The sequence below is a fragment of the Lytechinus variegatus genome, chromosome 16, assembly GCF_018143015.1.
Source record: "Lytechinus variegatus isolate NC3 chromosome 16, Lvar_3.0, whole genome shotgun sequence".
NCBI classification, from domain to species: domain Eukaryota; kingdom Metazoa; phylum Echinodermata; class Echinoidea; order Temnopleuroida; family Toxopneustidae; genus Lytechinus; species Lytechinus variegatus.
In genome coordinates, this window is record NC_054755.1 from 2977991 (window position 1) to 2990452 (window position 12462).

The 12462-nt window shown below is 35.9% G+C and overlaps 2 protein-coding genes across 2 annotated transcripts; both read left to right on the forward strand.

Annotated features, from left to right (window-relative positions):
* The first annotated feature begins 564 nt into the window (after positions 1-564).
* On the forward strand, positions 565-1020 carry LOC121430172 (uncharacterized protein K02A2.6-like). Its single transcript, XM_041627449.1, has one exon. The coding sequence runs from the start codon at positions 565-567 to the stop codon at positions 1018-1020; it is 456 nt and encodes a 151-aa protein (XP_041483383.1).
* A 4876-nt stretch (positions 1021-5896) lies between these two features.
* LOC121429749 lies at positions 5897-11595 on the forward strand. The gene is made up of 3 exons (XM_041626950.1): positions 5897-8082; positions 9234-9436; positions 10344-11595. The coding sequence occupies exons 2-3, from the start codon at positions 9244-9246 to the stop codon at positions 10724-10726; spliced, it is 576 nt and encodes a 191-aa protein (XP_041482884.1). The 5' UTR covers positions 5897-8082; positions 9234-9243; the 3' UTR covers positions 10727-11595.
* Positions 11596-12462: the final 867 nt, after the last annotated feature.

Genomic DNA, 12462 nt, shown 5'->3' on the forward strand with positions numbered 1-12462 from the left:
CAGAAAGAGAAATGCTAGCAGTAGTTTGGGGTAGAGCATTTCCATAGATCACAAACCACTAATAAGAATCTTTGATAAGCAAACTCCAATGTCAGCCAGAATAGAGAGATGGAGACTGAGATGCAACTGCACTCTTGTACCAACCCGGTAGAGATGAGGAAAATCCACCTGACTACCTGAGCAGACACCCTCAACAATAACAGTCAATACAGACGAGCACTACTTGAACTACAGAAGTGCTAATGCAGTCCCTAAAGCAATGACCACTGAGGAGATTCGAGCAGCGACGTCAGAAGATCACACGTTGCAGAAACTGAGAAAGCCGTAGAAACACAGAACCGAGAGGACTAGGAACAACCTGAATTGAAGATGTACAAACATTGCAGAGATGAGTTCATTATTCATGATGGACTGCAACTTAGAGGAAGAAGACTGGTGCTTCCCATCTCACTTACAAAAGGCTATTGAAATTGCAGACAGTGCTCATCAAGGCATTGTGAAAACAAAAGCCCTAAGGGAAAAGGTACGGTTCCTAGGAATAGACAGAATGGTCGAAGATAAATCATGCATACCTTGTCAAGCAGCAGGAACAGCACCACTGAAAAACCAGTACCATTCAGAATGACATCTCTACCAAATGGACCATGGAAAGGGATATCAGCCGACTTCCTAGGACCACTTCCATCTGGAGAATACTTATTGGTTGTTATTGACAACTACAGCCGATACCCAGAAGTAGAAGTTGTGTCAACAACTTCTGCGAAGCAGCAATACAAAATTTTTGCCAGGCAAGGAGTACCTCATATACTGAAAACGGACAACGGCCCTCCATTCAGCGGCCATGAGTTTGGAAAATTTGCTGCCCACCTTGGATCCCGACACAGGAAAGTGACACCACTATGGCCAAGAGCCAATGGAGCCATTGAGCAATTTAACAGATGCCTAGTCAAAGTCATTAGAACAGCTCACACAGAAGGAAGCTGGAAACAACTACTCTTCAAATTCCTTCGGATGTACTGAGCTACTCCACACACACAACAAACATCTCTCCAAGCAAAGCTCTAGATGGTCGACAACTGTAAATTACCTTAAAACACAACAGCCTGAAGCAGAAACAGCTGGACAAAGAGAGATGAAAGTCAAAGATGCAGAACAGAAACAAATGAGGAGAATCCAGACAAAGTACTGCATAGCAAAGTGAGTGATCTGAAAGGAGATGTTGTCCTTGTTCATCAACCCAAGATAAGTTCACCATTTGACCCAAGACCAATGAGAGTGATCCACAGACGTGGCAACACAATTGTTGCAAAGAGATGAAATCAGGTCATAAGAATGAACATATCATTCTTCAAGAAGGTGAATGTGAGATTCCATGTGCTTTATGTGATAGCACTAGGTGATGGCTACAAAACTTCTTCACAGAATTTTGACCTTTGACCTTGATTTTTGACCTATATCGTTAATTGGCTACAAAATGCTACTCCTTCGCCATTTTTCATCCGATTTCGAGTCCGTTTGCTTTATGTGATAGCACTAGGTGAAGACTACAAAACTTCTTCACGGAATTTTGACCCCTTTGACATTGACTTTGACCTATTATGTACATTGGCTACAAAATGCTACTACTTCACCAATTTTCATCTGATTTCGATTCCGTTTGCCTTATGTGATAGCACCGATGCGACATAATGGGAATTTTACATTATCGGCGGGGACATATATTGCGCATCGCGTAATTTACTAATCCACTTGTTATCAAAATTTTTAGTTTGCAAAATACCTTATGAATTAGAGCTTCTATCTGTAATTTTATTTTAAAATTCCCTTTAGAAAGTTATGTAGTTTTATTAAAGTCGAGAGTGGTCAAAATGTATCCCCTTTTTCGGGATGTAAGTTTGCATTTATAATTTACGTGGACATTTTTTTTTTTATTTATCACTGCATACTTTAACGTTATCCCCAAGTGACTCTTCATATATTTATTTTTTAATCTTCTTCATTTTATTTACGCTCTTGATTACAGATTACTGATGATGAACTAATGGGGAAGCACAACAAAGAAGCCAGAAAGGCATACTTGAAGAGGAGAGCACAAAAAACAAGAAATCAATTATCTGGCAATGAAACAAGGAAACTTTATAGTCTACTGAAGGAAGATAACCATTCCATCCAATCCACATCATCGTCGTCTCTCAATTTACCTCCAACAAATTCTTCAGGTTGCAGTAATCCAGCAGGGGAAGATATCCATTCCTCCTCCTCATCATCTCTTAATTTACCTCCTTCAACAAACTCTTCAGGTTGCAGTAGACCAGCAAAAGGATATAACCATTCCTTATCATCATCATCTCTTAATTTACCTCCTTCAACAAACTCTTCAGGTTTCAACACTATTCCAAAGAAAGTGCTAATGGACCCTCTAATTGCAAAGTGGGAAGAATATAAGCTGTTGAACAAGCAATTTACTTTAATTAAAAAAAGGATGAATGACATACAATACGGTGAAAAAGGTCAGGGACTCAATCAACCTCGGAGGTTTTTAGCACGAAAGTAAACTTAATAGCTTGGATGTAGGCATAAAGTAAAAACTTATGTGTCTCTCGCTGACTTCATGATGAGTAAATTCTGCTTCTAATAATTGTATGGCGCTATATAGCAGTTGAACATGTACAGGAAAAACTTTGAACGATATTATATTTGTCTTTTTTTTTATTCGATGACCAAAACTTTTCTAAATTAGATTTGAAGGAGTCTCAACGACATGTGCGGGTAAATGATGATGCCCAGTTAACGGTTTGCTGTAGAACAAATTTTGTCGACATGGTTCGAAAATTCGAGTTTCTGGTCAAAAATCACACCAAGATCTTTCTTCTTCTGCAACAGGAATTGGTAGATTTCCATCTTCATTGATCGTTGTCGGGGCAATTACAGTAGCAAGTAATTGGGAAGAACTTCTATAACTGGTGAGTAATACAGGTAGTCAAAATGAATACACTTTGGGCCACAACAAATTGCACATTTTTTTAGTAATGAATCTCTTGTTTTCTTGAATATATTTCAGATTGGCTGCAAAACGTTACTTACAGGTAGTCAAAATAGATACAGGTTGGGCCATGAAAAATTCACATATCTTAAAGTCATACGTATCTCTTGTTTTCTTGAATAGTGTCTTCTATCTTTGAATTTGAGATGTTGTTTGAGTGGTGCTATATAAAATGGCCGATCTTAAAATGGTGTCTTGAATGAGTGCGGAGACAGGTTCAAGCCAATTTATTACAAAACTTCTTGACATGCACATATTGTAAAGTCATGAATTTCTTGTTTTCTTGAATAGTGTCTGTTATCTTTGAATTTGAGATGTTGTTGAGTGGTGCTGTAAAAAGCCGATCTTAAAATGGTGTCTTGAATGAGTGCGGAGACAGGTTCAAGCCAATTCATTTCAAAACTTCTTGACATTCTTGACATATTATTTTGACCTTTGACCCTGATTTTCGACCTATATTTCAGATTGGCTGCAAAACGTTACTTACAGGTAGTCAAAATAGATACAGGTTGGGCCACAAAAAAATTCACATATTTTAAAGTCATACGTATCTCTTGTTTTCTTGAATAGTGTCTTCTATCTTTGAATTTGAGATGTTGTTTGAGTGGTGCTATATGGCCGATCTTAAAATGGTGTCTTGAATGAGTGCGGAGACAGGTTCAAGCTAATTTATTACAAAACTTCTTGACATAATTTTGACCTTTGACCCTGATTTTCGACATATATTTCAGATTGGCTGCAAAACGTGACAGATAGTCAAAATAAATACAGGTTGGGCCATAAAAAATGCACATATTTTAAAGTCATGAATTTCTTGTTTTCTTGAATAGTGTCTGCTATCTTTGAATTTGAGATGTTTGAGTGGTGCTGTAAAAAGCCGATCTTAAAATGATGTCTTGAATGAGTGCGGAGACAGGTTCAAGCCAAATCATTACAAAACTTCTTTACATTCTTGACATATTATTTTGACCTTTGACCCTGATTTTCGACCTATATTTCAGATTGGCTGCAAAACGTTACTTACAGGTAGTCAAAATAGATACAGGTTGGGCCACAAAAAAATTCACATATTTTAAAGTCATACGTATCTCTTGTTTTCTTGAATAGTGTCTTCTATCTTTGAATTTGAGATGTTGTTTGAGTGGTGCTATATGGCCGATCTTAAAATGGTGTCTTGAATGAGTGCGGAGACAGGTTCAAGCTAATTTATTACAAAACTTCTTGACATAATTTTGACCTTTGACCCTGATTTTCGACATATATTTCAGATTGGCTGCAAAACGTGACAGATAGTCAAAATAAATACAGGTTGGGCCATAAAAAATGCACATATTTTAAAGTCATACGTATCTCTTGTTTTCTTGAATAGTGTCTTCTATCTTTGAATTTGAGATGTTGTTTGAGTGGTGCTATATGGCCGATCTTAAAATGGTGTCTTGAATGAGTGCGGAGACAGGTTCAAGCCAAATCATTACAAAACTTCTTTACATTCTTGACATATTATTTTGACCTTTGACCCTGATTCTCGACCTATATTTCAGCTTGGCTGCAAAACGTTACAGGTAGTCAAAATAGATACAGGTTGGGCCACAAAAAAATTCACATATTTTAAAGTCATGCGTATCTCTTGTTTTCTTGTCTTATTTTCTTGTCCTTTGACCTTGATTTTCGACCGGTATTTCAGATTGGCTGCAAAAGGTTACTCCTTTGCCATTTTTCATCAAATTTCAATTTTGTTTGCTTTATGTGATAGGGCTTGGTGAGGATCTACAAAACTTCCCCACAGAATTTTGACCCTAAACCCTAGGTATTTTTTATCATTTTGTAAAATTGGCTACAGAACGCTACTCCTTCAACTTTTTTTGTCCGATTTCAATTCTGCCTGGAACTGGCTGCTACTGGGCAAGACACATTTCGGTGATCACTTTGTTTTATAAGAGATTAAAATGGAAAAATTTATGCAACTTTACATTCACGGGTCTTATAAAATCAGTGATATATAATTATAAATGTGAATATATATAATATATAATTTAAAATGTGAATATATCTTGACATCTTTGAAATTTATTCTCTCCTATTGAGTTTGTAGATAAATCCCAAGTTTATGACACAATGGATTCTCCTAAGATGTGGAAGGTGTGGCACAGGAGCATGAAAAAATCAGTTATAGCGTCCAATTTTGACGAACTTGTCACTAAAGGTATATATTAGATTGTTATTGTTACATTTTACTGGTGTTTTCCAGGATAAAATCTTTGAAAAACAAGTATACATAATAAAAATGTGAGTGGTATGAACAAACAAAACGGTATATGTGATTATGTGTACAAAAAGAAAAACTTATTATCAGACTTAACCCTAACTAGGCCGGGGCATTTCATGAGTTCTTATGGCCGGAGAGGCCCCCCCCATCAGTTCTCGGCTGTCGATCGCGCTATCGCCGCAAAAATTTGCACGCGAGTTGAGTATCACGTAAGCTACAAAATTGCATCATCAGATTTTTGAAAAAATGCACTCTTTATGGGTTTTTCATAATGTATTCATTTATGCATGACGTCATCGAGAGTTGGGCAACGGAGGGTGCAAACATGCACTAGCAGACGACACAAAGCGTGTATTTATGCAGAAAAACACATTTTTTGCTCTAAATCACCTAAATGTAGCTGATATAAAGCTAATTTTTGGTATAAGTATTCCTTGTATCATGACTTACAATACTTCGCAAAAAAATTGCGCCAACAATGATTAATTTTTTATGTTTTCTATTGTTTTTTGAGCGAAATTTGTTGCAAATATTTTTTCAAGCATAATTGACCTATAAAAATAAATTGATTTCAGCCATTGAAAGTAAAAATATGAATTTTTATGTGAATTAATTGAAAAAAATCAATTTGCATTGACTTTGTACACAAAATCACGTTTTGGAGCGGTTTTGAGGCTGACATGCGTGTATAAAATGTTGCGTAGCGTCGTAACGGTATGTCCGATTTTCGTGAAAATGGTCTTAAAAGTTACGAGAGACTTGAAAGAAAAAAGTCAGTGGGCTGCGTGACCAGAAATTTTCGCGCGGCGAAATGATCGCGAAATTTGTCGAGGGGGAGGGGGCCTCGGAGGGCCCCCCCCCCGGCCTAGTTAGGGTTAAATTTTAGTTAATAACATTAACATTTTTACAAGTCATCTTTCAAAAAAAATCTGCTCTTAAACAAAGAATAACAGAGCCGACCTGATGGGTATTTTGAAATCTTACCAAATATAAACTTCTGATTGTAATTGCACAGTGAGATGTAACTAGCAAATTTAGTTGTTAATAACATTTCTTTTGTCTTCTATATTGTTTATTTATTTAATTTTTTTCAATTTTTTTTCTCTCTTTTCAGCACTGGATAAACTGCAACAGAGCAGAGACCAACTCTTGAACATCCAGCTTGAGGATGGTACAGAGGTAGAAGCTGATGTATTTCCATATTTATCAAATTCGGAACCTCTACATTTTACCTTTGCCACTGAAAATAGAAGCCCGAGCCCAAACTTTTCATATAGGTAAGGATAATTTTATTTTTAACCTCATCTAGCATTTTTATGGGGAAACTGATTCATTGTAATGCCCCTCGTCATTGATGACGGGCAATATTATTTCGCCCATGCGCATTTTGTTGACACAGGCACTATCCTGCACTAAAAAGAAATCACACAAATTGGTCTTCATGTATTGTGACATCATAATGCCAATTTGATAGTGCTTTCAACTATTTCAATATGATGAGCTGCTGACAGGGGCTGAACTAAAGTTTTGATTTGAATAATTGAAAATATATAATTTAAGATATTCTAATGTATTGGTATTTTATCAATGTTCCCATAAAGATTACAAGAATTACCAGAAAACATCGAAGAAGATTATAAAAAAGGACTCATTGTAAAACTCCAACTGTTTTCTTGCGAATCTTGTAATTTATTTGAATTTTTTTTCTAAATGTATAATTTCACCCCGCCCCCCCCAAAAAAATATTCCAATATCCGTCCAGACATGGGAAATTTGGTAAGGGAAATTTTGTAGCAAAAGAGTTCAGATTGACATGGCACAAGCCCTCATGGTGTGTACAATGGTAGTCTCCTTTGGAGCACAGGTCCAGAAATGTAATTTATAGCTATTGCAAATGCAAAACTTGTTGTTTTCTCTTTATACTTTATTAATGTAAAAAGGAATTTGCGTGAAAAATTGCCTGCCAAGGTGGGACTCGAACTTGCGCAGTAAAATCGATCGTCGTGTGAGTGCTCTGTGCCTAGACCGCTCGACCACGTGGCCGAATGACGATCTAAACCTTAACCTAATGTCGCTACCAATTATATTATTGATGTGACGTGATATTCTAAAGACAAGTTCAATTTGCATTGACTTTGTACACAAAATCACGTTTTGGAGCGGTTTTGAGGCTGACATGCGTGTATAAAATGTTGCGTAGCATCGTAACGGTATGTCCGATTTTCGTGAAAATGGTCTTAAAAGTTGCGGGAGACTTGAAAGAAAAAAGTCAGTGGGCCGCATGACCAGAAATTTTCGCGCGGCGAAATGATCGCAAAATTTGTCGAGGGGGAGGGGGCCTCGGAGGGCCCCCCCCCGGCCTAGTTAGGGTTAAATTTTAGTTAATAACATTAACATTTTTACAAGTCATCTTTCAAAAAAAATCTGCTCTTAAACAAAGAATAACAGAGCCGACCTGATGGGTATTTTGAAATCTTACCAAATATAAACTTCTGATTGTAATTGCACAGTGAGATGTAACTAGCAAATTTAGTTGTTAATAACATTTCTTTTGTCTTCTATATTGTTTATTTATTTAATTTTTTTCAATTTTTTTTCCTCTCTTTTCAGCACTGGATAAACTGCAACAGAGCAGAGACCAACTCTTGAACATCCAGCTTGAGGATGGTACAGAGGTAGAAGCTGATGTATTTCCATATTTATCAAATTCGGAACCTCTACATTTTACCTTTGCCACTGAAAATAGAAGCCCGAGCCCAAACTTTTCATATAGGTAAGGATAATTTTATTTTTAACCTCATCTAGCATTTTTATGGGGAAACTGATTCATTGTAATGCCCCTCGTCATTGATGACGGGCAATATTATTTCGCCCATGCGCATTTTGTTGACACCGGCACTATCCTGCACTAAAAAGAAATCACACAAATTGGTCTTCATGTATTGTGACATCATAATGCCAATTTGATAGTGCTTTCAACTATTTCAATATGATGAGCTGCTGACAGGGGCTGAACTAAAGTTTTGATTTGAATAATTGAAAATATATAATTTAAGATATTCTAATGTATTGGTATTTTATCAATGTTCCCATAAAGATTACAAGAATTACCAGAAAACATCAAAGAAGATTATAAAAAAGGACTCATTGTAAAACTCCAACTGTTTTCTTGCGAATCTTGTAATTTATTTGAAATTTTTTTTCTAAATGTATAATTTCACCCCGCCCCCCCCCCCAAAAAAAAATATTCCAATATCCGTCCAGACATGGGAAATTTGGTAAGGGAAATTTTGTAGCAAAAGAGTTCAGATTGACATGGCACAAGCCCTCATGGTGTGTACAATGGTAGTCTCCTTTGGAGCACAGGTCCAGAAATGTAATTTATAGCTATTGCAAATGCAAAACTTGTTGTTTTCTCTTTATACTTTATTAATGTAAAAAGGAATTTGCGTGAAAAATTGCCTGCCAAGGTGGGACTCGAACTTGCGCAGTAAAATCGATCGTCGTGTGAGTGCTCTGTGCCTAGACCGCTCGACCACGTGGCCGAATGACGATCTAAACCTTAACCTAATGTCGCTTCCAATTATATTATTGATGTGACGTGATATTCTAAAAACAAGTTCAATTGTGTGTTGCATTGCGTACTGTCAAAATAGCCCATGTGTTACTACTGTATAAAATGGCACCCTCTTGTAGTGTGGCCCAAAAGAAGATTGAATTGGCAAAATGCTTGCTTTCATTTTTTTTTACTAAAAATGGCGAATATACTTAATCATAACCTTCCCCCCTTCCCCTTGGGCAGGAAAGGAACAAGCTTGGCCATTTTACTATGATAATAATTGTTTTCAATATATATATACGGTAACATAAAAATATATTCACATTCTAAACCCTTTCAAATTTTGTTTATGAACCCTAATACAGCAGTCCTAGCATGAGCCCAGGCTTGCCAGATGACGACTTCTCTAGCGTTGATGACATTCAACATGACTGCGATTATTCTGCTGACTTCTCTCCACATCACTCTTCACCGATATCAACAAAGATACCAAACCTTGAGAAACCAACGTCACCGATACCCTCCACATCAATGTCCAACTTGACATCAAAGGACTCTAATAGCTCAGGTAAAGACTCTTTTATGTGCATTTGGTTTTGAATATCCCTGGTTTATTCGTCTCAAGGAATCCGAAGTTCAGCAACTAATACTGGACAGAAAATTATGGGCTACCCACTCTGCTGCATCTGCTTATTTTGTTCCGTCTATGGATGACCGATGATGATGATGATAACAAAAGAAAAAGTTAATGAAAAATCAACTGAGCATAATTTTTCAACAATTAATTCTTCCATCTTATGACCGAAAAGGAAACTTAGAAATTGAAATTCACGATCAAAAGTCTGGATTTGCACAGATAAATGGAATGCATGAATGATTTAACCTTTTATTGAGTGTTCCAATGATATTTTCCTATTTTCTCATTGGTTACTCTTTTCCTTGTTCAATTCTTTTTGTCAGAATACCCAGGTCAACGCTCAAAATTAAAGAAATAGAATTTACATTGTTTGAATGCATTATAGTAAAAAAGTTTAACTTATATTTTGTTCCTGGTGTAGTGACAAGTTCAAACTATGCCTTATTTATTTAATTTTTTTTCCAGTATTAGTAAAGTAATCAAGATTTGGGAGGTCAAATAATCATAATCGACTGTTTATTACCAATTATATTTTGATTACACTTATCATGAATCAAATTCATTTAATTTTTGAAAAGGGTGCTCATTTTAACTTTTAAAAGATAAAATGTTATTTTCAGCACATTTTGTTAATACTCATTTGAAAACATGACATCAATATCAAATTGAAGTTAGCATTAATTTTGTTTTATGGTCATTGTTCAATTGCAAGCACAAATTTACTGATAGAATTGAAATCCTAATTCATAATCAATTACAATCCAAAATGTAATAAAGCAAGTAATCAAATGCAACCCTGTGTGTTACAGTATGCTTTTTATTTTGTTTGTTTCTCCAGGTGGAAATCAACTGGACACCAAGAAAATAATAAAACAAGCAACACTCAACAGATATATTCCTGGAGCATCTCCTCCTACAGCATCTCCACCACCTACCACTTCACATCATAGAGACCGGGCACGCATTTTGTCAGAGGATGGAAGAAATTCACAGTACAAGGCTGTGAATGATGCCTGTCAGGCCATATTTGACAAAAATCCAGAAATTCTGTATCAAAATGGAGGAAAAGGGAAGTTGTTGGAAATGGGAAGGGCTGAGGTGGAAAATTCTTATGAATTTAGGAAAGGGTACAGTCAGGGCAAGAGGGGGAAGAAGCAAAATATTAAGTCGCCTGAAATGAGACAGTGGAATGTCATCACAATTTGGTTCTTGGAGGCATGAATGGTGATACATGTACATTCAATAAAAACAAGATCTGGTATAACAAAAAACAAGAACTAATCATGTACATGAACTACATTTATGTACTTTTTGAAAATGCAGGAATTTGGGTTCATGTTGTTCCCATATAGCATGCAGCCATTGAGTCACATTTGGTGATTTTAAGAAACTGGTTTCTATACCATAGCTATATCCTTTTCTTGGTGTTACTTTGAAAAGAAATTGATTCTATGGCAATCATGGGGGGTTCTTCGGGAGAGGGCACTTACTTTTGATGTTGAATTTAATACTACATAATTATATTGCACCTATACCTTTTTTGTGTACCAGTTCTTGTAAGTTTACAAGTAAAAGTTCTTGATAGATTCATTAGATTGAAAGCATTTTCTCATAAATAGTCAAATTAACTGCCACAAAAAGATGTTGAGACTCTTCAAAATTTAATCTAGAAACCATGCTGCATTTGATATAAAAACATTTCATTCGCATAATGTGGTAATACCTTGTCTAAGTCGACCTCGCATAAGTCAAATAATCGCCTAAGTCGAAGGTCTTTTCAAGTCCTCTTCTCTTTACATTCTATTGTTTTTACCCCTCATAACTTGAATTCTCTCTAAGTCAAAGCTATTTCTTCAGTCCCAACAGATTCGACTTAGGCAAGGTTGACTCAACATTTCGGTGCTTCAAAAAGCACGGTAAAGGTTGTTTTAAGGAAATTATGCTAATTAACTGAACAAAGTGCAATTTCAAAAATGGTTTATAATTAAGCTACTCACATGCTGCTTTTTAAGGGCTCATTGCCCCATGACAATTTGTGAGTGTTGGCATGTGATCAGTACAGTTGTGTTTTATTGAAAAGATGGGCACATTCAGTGACAGTCTTTGCAACTTTTGGATTTTTACCTTTCATTTGATATTCAAAATGGTACAAAGTGGGTGTATTACAACACATTGGACTAGAGCCATCAAAAAGTGCATGACATTATCTTGTCTCTTTAAGCAATTAAGTTTCTAATGGGTACAGGTTCAATTCAGAAATTTTACCTTATCTTTATAGTGTCTCAATAATTTTTTGGTGTTGTTTCGATGATAGAGACTAGCTTTAAACTTTGCTCTGTAGAAAACTGATACAGACTTATGTAATTATTTGAGAAATTATCAAAACAGATGAATAAAGCCTTAATATGAATGTTTGAATTAGGTGTTCAATGTAATTTCTTGTTTGTGACTTTAGTGTTTTTGTGGCCATTTAGTTTAATACATTTGTTTGCATATAGTAGGCTGATGTCACAGGAAAAATTACGTTGGAAATACAGAATACACTTGTATGTAGAACATTGCAAATTGAAGTTGCAGAAGCGTGCGCATGGGTTATTTACACTCAATTTAGATTTTTAGTCAAGAAATATATTTGCAATGGGTTTTTCAATTTTAATCTGCGCCTGAGCCCTTTACAGTGAAACCTGTTTCAAGTTTGTTGGGGGGTGGGGGGGGTACAAAGTAGTTTGCCCAATTGTGTTTGTAAATGTTTTTAACCTAATGCCAAAACCACTTCAGACAGCAATTAAAAAAGTTATATATAATGATTAGAGTGATTTGAGACATGATGTGGTAGTTTTAACTATCACATAGCATAAACAGAACCGTCGGGATATTATGATACACGTATAAAACAAATGGGCCCTGCCTATAATAGCGTAATAGTAAAAAATTATAATTTGATCAAATTTTGCCTG